General features: G+C 40.6%; 1 protein-coding gene across 2 annotated transcripts in view; it reads left to right on the top strand.

Moving 5' to 3' along the window:
* The window catches only part of HIBADH (3-hydroxyisobutyrate dehydrogenase), a 114,848-nt gene that overhangs the window by 83,580 nt on the left and 18,225 nt on the right, over positions 1 to 13,043 (top strand). For both annotated transcript variants that reach the window (XM_045495167.1, XM_045495166.1), the window contains exon 5: positions 11,814 to 11,947. In XM_045495167.1, the coding sequence (XP_045351123.1) occupies positions 11,814 to 11,947 (134 nt within the window). The remainder of the gene's footprint in view (positions 1 to 11,813; positions 11,948 to 13,043) is intronic.

Here is a 13,043-nt window from a genome sequence, read left to right as displayed (position 1 = left end):
GCTTATTTTTTATTTAAAAAACAAGGGGCAAGAAATATTCCTTTTTGCTATGATTCGTTCTCATGAAACCAGATGAAGAGTTCTCCCTGCTTATATTGTCAACATTCAGTAGTTGCCTTTATCACATATTTGGTCTCACAACACTTTTTTTTTTTTTTTTTTTAAGTTTGTTTATTTTTGAGACAGAGAGAGACAGAGCATGAACAGGGGAGGAGCAGAGAGAGAGGGAGACACAGAATCGGAAGCAGGCTCCAGGCTCTGGGCCATCAGCCCAGAGCCCGACGCGGGGCTCGAACTCACGGACCGTGAGATCGTGACCTGAGCTGAAGTCGGACGCCCAACCGACTGAGCCACCCAGGCGCCCCGGTCTCACAACACTTTGTAAGAGTTTTATTATGCAGGTTTTAGTACTTGAAGTCGACCACAAATATAATGAGTCTTTATTACTTCCTATAGGAGTGTTTTCCTACTCAATAAGGAAATAGGTCCAAACCCTGTGTAAACAGCAACATGTCCTTGATCCTTATGCAAATCTAGTTAGTTACTTTTCCTTAATGTTATGTTGTGCAGCATCAGAAATGGTTGCACAAAGGTATGTGATAAGCTGAGGGCTTAGAAAGAATGAGAGTGGACTAAGTCCAGCTTACATTTAGAAGTGCCATTTCTTCGATGCCCACTCCACAATTCAAGAGTCCAGATTCTCACAGGGACTCCCGCGTGGTTCCCAGAGATAATAATTCCTTGTTAGCTGAGTGGAGCTTTTTAGCTTCTCTTTAGTTTCTTGCTATCCTCAGTTGACTCCAGTTCGCCGTGAGGTTATCATCTTGCCTTTTCTTACTCCTTCTTATTCTCTACCCTCCTTCTCTATCGGCCATCACTTCTTTTTACCTACCCCCAAAGTTGCAACAGTATATAGTCTATGCGGACAGTCAGCCCTCTGTGAATAGAGGGCAGCTGATCTTGGCGCCTGTTTTTCCTCTCAAGCAGGCTGGAGGGAGACAACCCCAGAGTAGTGGTGTGGGATATGGCAGCCGTTGAATTACGCAGAATTTGGTTGTTGGCCTTGTTTTACTTTGTGACTGTTAATGCTGAATGCAAGGAGTGGATAGAAAATAGCAGATTCCTGTCAGAGAAAAATGTTGCAAATTATGCAACTCCTAAAGAAGGTGAAATAGAAGGACATTAAAGTTACGAGCTTATCTAAGGAACAGACTTTTTTTACTTGGCTTTTAGAAATGATTTTGAAAGCTGAAAGATACATTGTCTACAAAATGGAGTTTTTTAAATCACATTCTCCAAAGGCATTAAGTTAACTTTCTCCTTGGACACCAGGCATCAAGCTTTCAGAAGCCCAGTTTCATTGCGCTCCAACACCGTGCACCGTCTTCATCTGGGGTGAATGTCGGGGAGCTGGTTTTTACAGCGATTTTCAAAATGAAAGCAAACCATTTTGTTCTGTTTACCCCACCCTTTAAAAACGCCACTGTTTCTGTCTGATGGCGTCCGTACTGCACTCACTGGTCCTTCTCAAGCCAGCCCAGCTCCATGCGGAACGTTCTGTTGCTCTTTCAGCATAAGCAGGTCTATTGTGATATTTATCTGAATTCAAACAAGGCTAATTAAAAGAGCTGCTGACAGTTGTTGTGATCTGACTTTGACTGCAGCTTGATGGTCATTATGGGTAAATAATGAACCAGGCCTGCAAATGTAGCAGCTGCCAACTTGGGATAGAAGAACGGCTATTGCTTCCAATTTAAGGATCTATCGACCGCTTCCCTTCTCCCTGCAGATCTTCTGCAGAAAACTAATGTTTTCTGCTGCTGTGTATTGTGGTTTCAGCTGTTTCAGATATAGCCTATAATTTCCTTCTTTAATATTTAACTTAGGACATTATTAGCTTTCAGAGTTAACAACTTTTCTATTTTGAAGAAGTTCAGCTTTGTCCTTACGCATGCTATCACTAGCTAACCAGCTGTGGTTTATTTATATGTGTTTCATTTATATTATGCAGGAAACAGCTAGTCTTAGAAGAACCAGGTATAGCTTTATGAAGATGTTTCAAAATCCTGTGTAGATGTTTTGTTTTTGTTTTTTGTCTTTAGGAGCTAGATGCACGTCCCTTGCTTTATTTTCTTAAAGATAGACACCTGCTGCCACACCTCAGTTTTGCGTTTTGTTCACCTCACCAGTGACTTCTGAAATACTTTGATGCAAAGCTCTATCAATACGGAGAAACCTCAGTGACTTTCATTACCATGCGATATTGAATGTATCGTCACTCCATCATGAGCTTTTCCATGTCCTGTTAGCAAGTAGGGACAGGTGCATTACAAGTAAGAGAAAAGGCACCTTGTATTCATAGATTAATACACTTTACTGCAGATTTCCCACACTTGTAAAATATAGCTTCTGGATTTCAAAGTCACATTCTAGAATTTAACACCAGCCAGTACTTAATGACACATCTGTAGCATTTGTTCACCTGCCACGGAAAAGGCTATCTGCATTATGTAAAGCACGAGGACACGGTGGCGCTTTGTGCATAATGCAGCAGAGCTTCGAGATCTTGCTGGGAGGAAATGATCCCAAACATGCCCCTGAAAGACAAGTCTTACTTTGAAAAATAATGATGAAAAATTGCTTATTTCTCCCATGTATTTGTGTCTGTGTTTATTTCAGGAAAAACTAACTAAACTTTGTTTATCTGACTCTGGAATAGTGTTGAGAGTGTTTTTGCTTTTCTGTTTCCAGCATGGATGATGCCAGAAATAGTGTTAACAAGGGGTTATGTTATGCTGGCTTATGTTAAACCAGATCACCCCCTAACATGTGCAGAGCCATTCATCTGTGTCACCAAAACCCAAGAGAACATCTGACATGGACTCTGAAACAGAAACAGTGATCACTTACAAATCAAACATGGCACGCTCTAAACTGATTGTGCACGGCAATCTTTTCTAGAAAGGACAACTAATTGAACATGATAAAGTGTAAAGTTAATTAACACCCTTAAATTTGTTGATTACTTTCACGGGATTATATTGTTCGTTGAGTAGCAGCTTTCTGTCCCAGCTGTCGCCTTTTTCAGCGAATGTCGCTGGTAAACAATAGAGACACCATAACAAGTCGTAAATGGTCCCTGTGACAGCAGCCCCTTGTGAGGCTGCATCTGTAGAAAATGATTAGAACAATTGCATTTTAAAGACGGCTCACATTGCAGCCCAAGTCCCATTGGTCCTCTTCTTGATCTCTTTTGATGGCAGACTGGTTAAAACATTTAAGTTCTTTTGAGTAAATTAAGTGATTTACTACGTTTTGCTATATATCAATGAGAGCGCCTTGGTGGCAGGATTTTTGCAGTATCATAAACAAATATAATTTGAATGTACTTTTTTAGATTTCTTCCCTCTCTAGATTTGACGGCCTCTTTCTGGTAGCTCTAGAATTGAAAATGATCTCCTTATTTGTGACTTGTAAATGGTTATTCTAAGTTATCAGCACTTGAGTAACGGACTTTCTATCATAATCCTTGGTTCAGCTTCTCAGTAAGGCTAAATTCCAAATTTCACTTCTTTGCTGTTTAGGCCAAAGACCTCGCGGTATTCAAGCTGAGTAGATTTACTTGTTGTTATATTTAAAATTTGTATAGCATTTGTGTGATAACCGTGTAAAATACCTTTCCAAAGTATTCTTCCATTTGAGCTTCAAGGTAAGTGTGGCAGGTGGTTTTATCAGCAATTTCAGATGGAGGAACCAAGATTGAGAGGTGTTCTAACTTCTCCAAGTGGGGCAGCCTTCAATTGTGACCTCGCTCCAGGTCTCTTAACTCAGAATACATGTGCTTCAGTTTTTTGTGCCTTCCTAATAATGTCTGTATACATGTGCACTTATTATGCTTCTGCACGTTTGTGCAGCAGTTAAGTGAACGTACCATTGCCACATGTGGAGAACAGTTCTCCAAAGTTGAGCTTTTTTGATAAGCTAGAGAACATTGTCTTACTTAGTCTTAATTAGTATTCTCGGTTATTTTAGTAGCCATTGATTTCTTCTCTGCCTACCTCCTAAACAGACAATGAACATTTATCACACATGTGATATATGCTCGGTGCTAAGATTCAAACAGCGCTTGCCCATAAAAATCCTTACAAGACATACCAGAAAAATCACTGATGAGAGTAGTCTACATGCTTTATTACAAACATCACTAGAAATGTTATAAAAAAAATAGAGAAAGGGGATTATGGTCATGCATTGCTCCTTAGAGTGCACATGAGTTGAGTCTTGAAAGATAAACAGGAGTTAGCCAGGCAAAGGGAGGCAAGGGAATCTCATACAAGGGAGTCACCTAGGAAAGATGTGGATGCATAAAAGGAAAAAATCATTGCACATTCCAGCTACTGTAAATAGTTCAGTATGCATAGCGTGATGGTTTTTGTTGCAGGGAGTAGATGGGAAACCAGAGAAGAGTCCAGTTAGAGTCCGTTGACAAGAAAAGTAAAACTTCAAAAAATCAGAAACCATTTAAGGACAAAAAAGAGAAAGTTCATTGCTTCCCAGGACTCAGGACAGATACAGTGAGTTATGTAGTTCTTCTTTTTGGTGAACACGAACGTGCGAATATTTCAGAAAGAAGAACTCTTACTTAGCAGAAAACAACAGTGAGGCGCTATGTAGAAATGCTGAGTGATAGTGAATAATGTCTTCAGCTGCTGGTTATGTTCATGTTGATGCATAATTTGAAACTTAAGCCTGTTTTGGTTCTCATAACAAAACTGCCAGACATTGGGACACAGGTAAACATAAATATTAGACTGAGGTGATTATTGTTAATGAGCTCTGTTGCAGGTGGGCTAACATTAGAAAGAGATATAAAACAAGAATTGAATTACTTTGAAAAAATTACTAATGCTTTTGTTGTGAAAATGTGACGAACATCGTCTATTGTTTCACTTACTGTCTCCTGATTGAAGTTCCAAATGTGAATTTTTTAAAACACGTAACTCGATGAGACTCCTTTATTCCTCTCCCAAACAGTGTTTGCCAAGACCTCGAAGATACTCAGACCCATATTTGAAATTTATTGTGAAATCTTACGGTTTCGTTTTTGTATTTGTTCTTAATTCTGATTCTCAGTTTTCTGATTGTTTTCTTCTAATAAGCAAACTCACATTGGTTGTGAAGAGAGATAGGCTTTTATGTGTGTGTATTTAATTAGCTAGTAGGCAGAACTCAGTGTCCGTGTATAAAACATACAAAATTATTTGCTCAGCTCATGTTTTAAACTGCTCTGTTTGATTTGCAAACAGATTCAGGATACCTGTATTCTTATCAAAGCTTTCAAAGCCTACCCACAGTTGATGGCAAGACCGTTACTCTTTGAGAACAATTTGTTTCTTTTTCCACCCTTTCTCTTTCTGAGAACTCATTATTCTTTCAATGACGGAGGTCAAAAAATGGAAGAAAAGAGGGAATCAGGATTTGGTGGCGATTGTCCTCATCCATGACACTTGGTATATGATGCTACCTTTTGGCATTTATTTCTGAGTATATGTCTCTTTTCCCGAATTAGGGTTTAGACCTTTTGAGGGCAAAGACGGTGTTTCATACCTACTGTGACCTTATATTCTGGACTTTCTGGGATAGTTGTATTTCAGATATTCTCCTAAGCCCATGGGATCGAGGAAATTGTTAAAGGCACCGAACAGTTAATTGCTGATGATACTTTTCTTCTTTGCACCTCCACGTGCCTATGTGTAGACCTCTCCTGTAGTATGCATCTGTCTTTTACTATTTATAATTGTCTGTTTGCCTTCTCTCTTCTCCCATCTCCATATACACGTACACACTCACCTCCACCACCACAAACACTAGGTTTCAAACTCCTTGAGGACAAGGATTGTTTCCTCTTATTCCCCAGGGTTTCCTCTTGTTCCCCACAGACAAATGGATCTCCAGTGGTCAGATTTTTTTATGTCAACCATAAGTAGGAGTGGAAGGAAAGAAAGAAGATAGTTTAGATAATGGAGACTTCCTGTGATGCCTTTGAGAGAGAGAAAAAGAGAGGCTGACTTTGAGACTTTGGTTAGATTTAAAGTGTTTCTCCGCTCTAAGGTTGATCGAAATTAAAGCAGTTTCCAAGAGAAGTGGTAGACGCCTGTCCCTTTAAAAACAGCGTGGTCCGGGCACCTATTTTGAATGGTTTGGGCCTTTGCCTTTTCATCTGTACAGATGAGTTCAGTCTTTCTGATTCTGGAGTCATGGGAAAAAAGCACTATCATCTCCCTTTCTAGATGAAACAACTTAGGAGCATTTAATGACTTGCTAGAATGGCAGCTGCTTGGTCTGTAGTCGTTAGCCTCTTCTGTGTCTCTGGGAGAACAGTTACCACCCAGTACTGCACTCAGTTGTTTCCTTGCTCTCCCCTCTGTCATTGCCTCCTCCTGTCTCTCTTTTTGAACAAATGCTGTGTTTGGTGATGGACCAGACACCATGCATATGGGGTGAATAAGCCAGTAGAGCTACTGCCCTCATGGAGCCAATGTTCATGTGGGGAATATGGACCAAAACCAGATAGATAGAAGAGTTAAAATAAATAGGTGGTAATAAATAGTGTGAATGAAATTAAAGCAGAAAAGGGGATTGAGAATGGTGGGGTGCCTTTTTCGATTGTCAGATTAAGTGGTCAGGTAAGGCCTCTCTGAAGAGGTAAATTTTGAGAAAAAAATCTGGATGCGGTGAAGGAAACAAGTGATGAATATCTAGGGGAAGAGCATTTCAGGCAAAGTGCAAGTCTTTGAGATGGGAGTGTATTTGACTTGTTTCAGGAACAGTAGGAGTTCAGGATGGGAAAGCACTGAGCGATGTAGACAATGGTATGAGATGAGATGGGAGAGGTGGCCAAGGGCTGCATCCTAGAGGGCCTTGTAGGGCTTTGTAGGACTTTGAATTTTATACCAAGAGTGATGGGAAGCATTAGGAGGCTTGAGAGTAGGAAAGAAACGTGAACTAGACTTATGTTTTATTTTATTTATTTTTTTTTCAACGTTTATTTTTGGGACAGAGAGAGACAGAGCATGAACGGGGGAGGGGCAGAGAGAGAGGGAGACACAGAATCGGAAACAGGCTCCAGGCTCTGAGCCATCAGCCCAGAGCCTGACGCGGGGCTTGAACTCACAGACCGTGAGATCGTGACCGGGCTGAAGTCGGACGCTTAACCGACTGCGCCACCCAGGCGCCCTAGACTTATGTTTTAAAAGGTTCCCTTGGGGGCACCTGGGTGGCTCAGTTGGTTAAGCATCCAGCTCTGGATTTCGGCTCAGGTCATGGTCTCACAGTTGGTGAGATCGATCCTTGCATCAGACTGTGTGCTGACAGCATGGGGCCTGCTTGGGATTCTCTCTCTCCCTCTCTGTCTCTCTGCCCCTTCCCCACTTGCATGCGCACGCACTGTTTCTCTCTCTCAAAATAAATAAACATTAAAAAAAAAATGGTTCCCTCTGGCTGCTTTATGGAGGGTAGACTATGGAGGCAAGAGCCGAAGGGAGAGCAAGTGGGAAGCTGTTGCAGTAATCCAGGTGAGACATGATGATGGCTCAGTCTAGGGTGGCAGTGATGGGTGAGGAGACAAGTGGCTGGATCACCCAGTGATGGGTGTAAATTCTTAGGAGCAAGGTCACATACACTCATGTGTATGCATACACTCATGTGTAATTCTAGGACTTATCACAGGACCTGATTCTTTTTTTTTTTTTAATTTTTTTAACGTTTATTTATTTTTGAGACAGAGAGAGACAGAACGTGAATGGGGGGAGGGTCAGAGAGAGGGAGACACAGAATCGGAAGCAGGCTCCAGGCTCCGAGCTGTCAGCATAGAGCCCGACGCGGGGCTCAAACTCGTGAACCACAAGATCATGACCTGAGCTGAAGTCGGACACTTAACCGACTGAGCCACCCAGGCGCCCCAGGACCTGATTCTTAATAGGTTCTCAGTTTTGTTGAACGAGTGAAACAAATGCGGCATTCTTGTCACCTTCCCATATACCCTGCTGCTGCTGAAAGGTTTTACTAGAGGTCTGCGCTGTAATTTTAACATCACTGTCCATGGACCACTTTAGTACTTCCTAACCTGGGCCAGCCTCCTTCCAGTGTTCATAGGTGTCGTCCAAACCCACTCATGTTTAGCCAGAGAGGCTAAAATTCTCCTAGAGAAGACAGCGACTAAGACGACCAGATAGGAAAGGACTTGAGGTATCATGTAGGTAAAGATAAAACTCCCACTTCACAAACCCACGGCATAAAGTAGTGAAGCCTGACATTCAAGTAGCATGTCATATTTTACAGCATGTATGTGTTCATATATTCACAGCCACTCTGTGAAGAAGTTATTAATGCTTTTCCCACGTTATATACTGAGAATCACACAGCCAGTGAATGGTACATCCCCTAAACCACATATTCCAACTCCAGATTTTTACTCTTTCTATGAACTTACGAATTACTCTTTCTATGAATTTGTATGAATTTCTTATGAATTTATTTATCAAACAGCCATCTATTGAATGTATCATGCACTGTGGTAGATAATGGGAATGCTGACAGAAACAAGACCTCAGTACTGATCTTGTGGGAGCTTGTAGTGTAATGGAGGCATCAGGTAAGAAAATCAAACATTGTAATAAGGTGTTATAAATGCTGTAATAGAATTAAGCACAGGATATGTTTTGATTTCGTATACGTAATTACTAAAATGTAGGGTTAAAATAAATCCCTCTCCCAGTATTCTAGAAACTGCCTGAGTGTGTGTTCTATGTTTTTCCTATTCGGGGAAGTGGATTTGAATTAAAATGGCATGGCACTGTAATAAATTTATTGTTTATTATTGATAGACCTCAAATGCTGTACAATGTCTTCTGAAATCTGTAGGATGTCTTACATTCTTTAGAGTTCCACCTTCCTAGATATTATTTCCTAAGCTTAAAATGGTTACGTTTATTTTAGGATTACTTAGGTCTTAATTTTTTGCCTTCACGATGGGACTAGGCTTCATAGTGTCACACGCTTAACGGAATATGTAAGGAAAGACAGGGTTTGGTCCCAAGGAATGCCAAAGCTTTAGAATTGCCCAGGTTAGACCCTCACATTGGCATGTAGGTTATGCAAAAGTCCTAATAATTATGCCACCACAATGAGATGAGAGCAGAAATACCACAGACATCTGAGTTAGAAGATGAATTATTCTTTTTTGTGTGTGATCTTCTCGTGCTTAAGTAACTTATTTCTTCTTTTTGAAATATGTGTTTGAACAAGTGAGAAAGTACACCTGTCAAAAGATTAACCAGCTGAGAACCATTGTCAGCATTAATTTTCCTTTAATAAATGACTCTCTGAAGCTATTTAGCAATCCGTAATCTAGATACAAAGCTATTGACCTATGATGGATAGTGCTGGATTTGTTTGTAAGCTTTGACTTAAATCGTCTACTTAATTTTCCTAGGTCAGATCAACGGGATTAGGAATCAAGATGGTTAGGTGGTTTGAATAAAAATGGCTATAGAAATTGAGCAAAATAATTGTAAAAGAGTAATAATGATCTACCATCTTGGTGAAGTAAATTAGAAACTAACAAAGTGACAATCACTTAAACTTCAACATTATCAGAATGTTCAAAGGACACAGACTGGCTAATTAAAAGCATTTGTTATAATTGGGTTTTTGTACATAATCATTTCCGAAGTGTGTCTGAAAATATTGTGAAATAATGTAATTTAACCTTATGTGTGAGTATCCTCGGCTTTCCTAACATGTGGGCACTTCCTCTTCCACAGTTATTTGGCTAACATAATGCTGACCTCTTTTGCTTTTGATAATTAGTTAAAATAGCATAAACTGTAATAGAAGGGCTGCTTGATCTGGCAATAGCAAAATATTCACAATTTCAATGAAAGAGGAATCTCTTCGCTTGGGGTTTTTATATATAAAAATGGTGTATTTCATTGACTAAATTAAACTAAAAAGTAGGCCATTATTTGTAGTTATCGATTCTAATGGCCAGATTTGATAAATAGACAATGATAGTTTCTTGATTCCTAGCCATACTGTAAAATCAAGTGTATAGGCAAAAACTGCACTAGCTTTCTTCCACACACTTTCCTGGTTTTGACCAACAAAACACAACTTGAAAATTGTGAATTAAATTTTTTTTAATACTAAAAGCAGCAATAATACTCTTGGTTTTCTTTTATAGCTGATAAAACGTTAGATGAATGAAGCTTCCCCTCCTTTTTTTAGGGACAAGTCTAGGGCATGTTTTGTGTGCTAACCAATCATTTCAATCAATGACCATGCATCAGACCTTTCTAAAGAGCTAGGAAGGAGTAGCCCAGCCACAGCTCGTTTCTTCTCCCTGCTCATATCACTAGGAATGAATTGCCCAAACGGTGTATAGGAGGAGGGAAAAGAAAAATCAAATAATACTGGAAAGTGCACATCAGAATTACCGGTCTAAATAAGCGACTGTTTTCTTTAACTTAAAAAAAGACTCTTGGGGCGCCTGGGTGGTGCAGTCGGTTAAGCGCCCGACTTCAGCCAGGTCACGATCTCGCGGTCCGTGAGTTCGAGCCCCGCATCGGGCTCTGGGCTGATGGCTCGGAGCCTGGAGCCTGTTTCCAATTCTGTGTCTCCCTCTCTCTCTGCCCCTCCCCCGTTCATGCTCTGTCTCTCTCTGTCCCAAAAATAAATAAACGTTGAAAAAAAAATTAAAAAAAAAAAAAAAAAGACTCTTACCATCTGAAATGCCTACTTGTTTGTGGGAGAAAGAGCCAGGTCTTCCTCTTTGTAGATCTCATCGGTAGATAGCATGTGGGGAGGAAGCAAATGGACTAAAGACACCCAAATCCCCAGAATAGCAGATCCCTCTGGCTCTTCTCGTGCTGGTCAGGGCACAAGGGACTTTTTCATATACTTTCTATTGCTTGAATAGGTTTCTTAGAATAAAAGATGCAAGAGAAGGACAGATTCCATGTTTTCACTCCTATGTGGATCCTGAGAAACTTAACAGAAAACCATGGGTGAGGGGAAGAAAAAAAAATGGTTAGAGAGGGAGGGAGCCAAAACATAAGAGACTCCTAAAAACTGAGAACAAACTGAGAGTTTATGGGGGTGGGTGGGGGGGTGGGGGGGTGGGTGATGGGTATTGAGGAGGGCACCTGTTGGGATGAGCACTGGGTGTTGTATGGAAACCAATTTGACAATAAATTTCATAATAAAAAAGAAAAAAATAATTTTCTTTTAAAAAAAGAATAAAAGATGCATGTGAATAATAAAATGCACATTTCAAATTACCATATGTCTTGTGCTATGATTATGCCAGATATTTGAGATGAATTGAGAATAAGAGTTTGAATCTGTGTGTTCTTTTGGGTTATTATTAAACTCCACGATACTTGATTTTTAAAATATTCCAGGAGAGGGGCTAGCTCGGCCAGTAGAACATGCAACTCTTGATCTCAGGGTCATGAGTCAAAGCCCCACATTCGGTGTAGAGCTTACTTAAAAAAAAAGTATGTATATGTATATGATATATATACATACACACATGCATGCACATGCACACACATGCATGCACACACACACGCACACACGCACACACACATTCCAGGAGAGATTTAGGGTATCTTATATACGCCTGACCTAAATACAGTTTGGAGGCAAGGTGTTTTCATTTGTTTTGGGGCTTTTCCCTAATTTTACTATCTACCTAAACACTTGAAGAAATGTCTCCTTTTGTTCTGTCCCTTTACCCCCAAACTATTCAGGTGTGGGAGCTGCTCGGTCTAGGAACCTCACATTTATGGTGGGAGGAGTCGAAGATGAATTTGCTGCTGCCCAGGAGTTGCTGGGGTGCATGGGCTCCAATGTGGTGTATTGTGGAGCTGTTGGGACCGGGCAGGTAACATTTTCACATTAATGACCCTGGCTTGATGATGTAAAATTGGCTAAGGTTCATTTGTCTTTCCTGACCATACTATTATTCCAACCCCACTCTGTTCAATCTGTGGATTCTTTGTTTGCTCAGATTTTCTTAAATTAATTTGGACTAAATTAGTTTTCCATCATTCCTGCTGGAGTTAAGCAGACATCAGCCAATTAACTTATTAAAAAAGATACTGAAAATTTCATCATTCACATTCTGATATATCATCCTACTGACCACAGAAATCATCTTTAAAAGTGCTTCCATAGGAAGTGCTCTTGGTGTCTCAGTTGCTGTTTTCCTCCATCTAATTATGTACTGCAGCTCTGTTTGTAATATAGTCAGGAAGAAGTAATCTGTGCACTTTTATCTTTTTCCTGAAAAGCGAATCATTTTCGGGGCACCTGGGTGGCTCAGTTGGTTAAGTGTCTGACTTTGGCTCAGGTCATGATCTCACGGTCTGTGGGTTCCAGCCCTGTGTCGGGCTCTGTGCTGACAGCTCAGAGCCTGGAGCCTGCTTCGGATTCTGTGTCTCCCTCTCTCTCTGCCCCTCCCCTGCTCCTGCTCTGTCTCTCTCTGTCTCTCAAAACTGAATAAACATTAATTTTTTTTTTAAAGAAAAGCAAATATTTTCATTTAGAAATATATCAGTTCTCTAACCAGATAGAGGTGAATGGCAACCCTGAACTCAGAAATCAAACTAGTTATCCCCCTACCACCACCACCACACGCACTCTCCCTCAATCTCCCCTCCTCTTAATGCTTGATCCTGGTCGCTGGCACCCTCTTTATCTTATTCAAGACTTTGGTATTGTCTCAGATCTACCTATTGTCTCCATTCTCTTACCCAGTCTCCAGGTTCTACTGATTTTTGCTTCACTGTCTCTCCTTGTTGGCAGTCTTGTCCATTCCTCACATTACCTGATCCAGTCTTCTCCCGTTGTCTCCTACCTTGCGTACTGCTAGAAAGCCTGGATGCCAGGTTTACCACTCTGCCAACACTGTAACCAAAACCAACTCCATCAAGATATTTGCATCATCATACACTTCCCAACTCTGAAACTTGGAAGAG

This window comes from Leopardus geoffroyi, chromosome A2 (genome assembly GCF_018350155.1).
Source record: "Leopardus geoffroyi isolate Oge1 chromosome A2, O.geoffroyi_Oge1_pat1.0, whole genome shotgun sequence".
In the NCBI taxonomy this organism is placed as follows: Eukaryota; Metazoa; Chordata; class Mammalia; order Carnivora; family Felidae; genus Leopardus; species Leopardus geoffroyi.
This window is presented reverse-complemented; position numbering and strand designations above follow the sequence as displayed.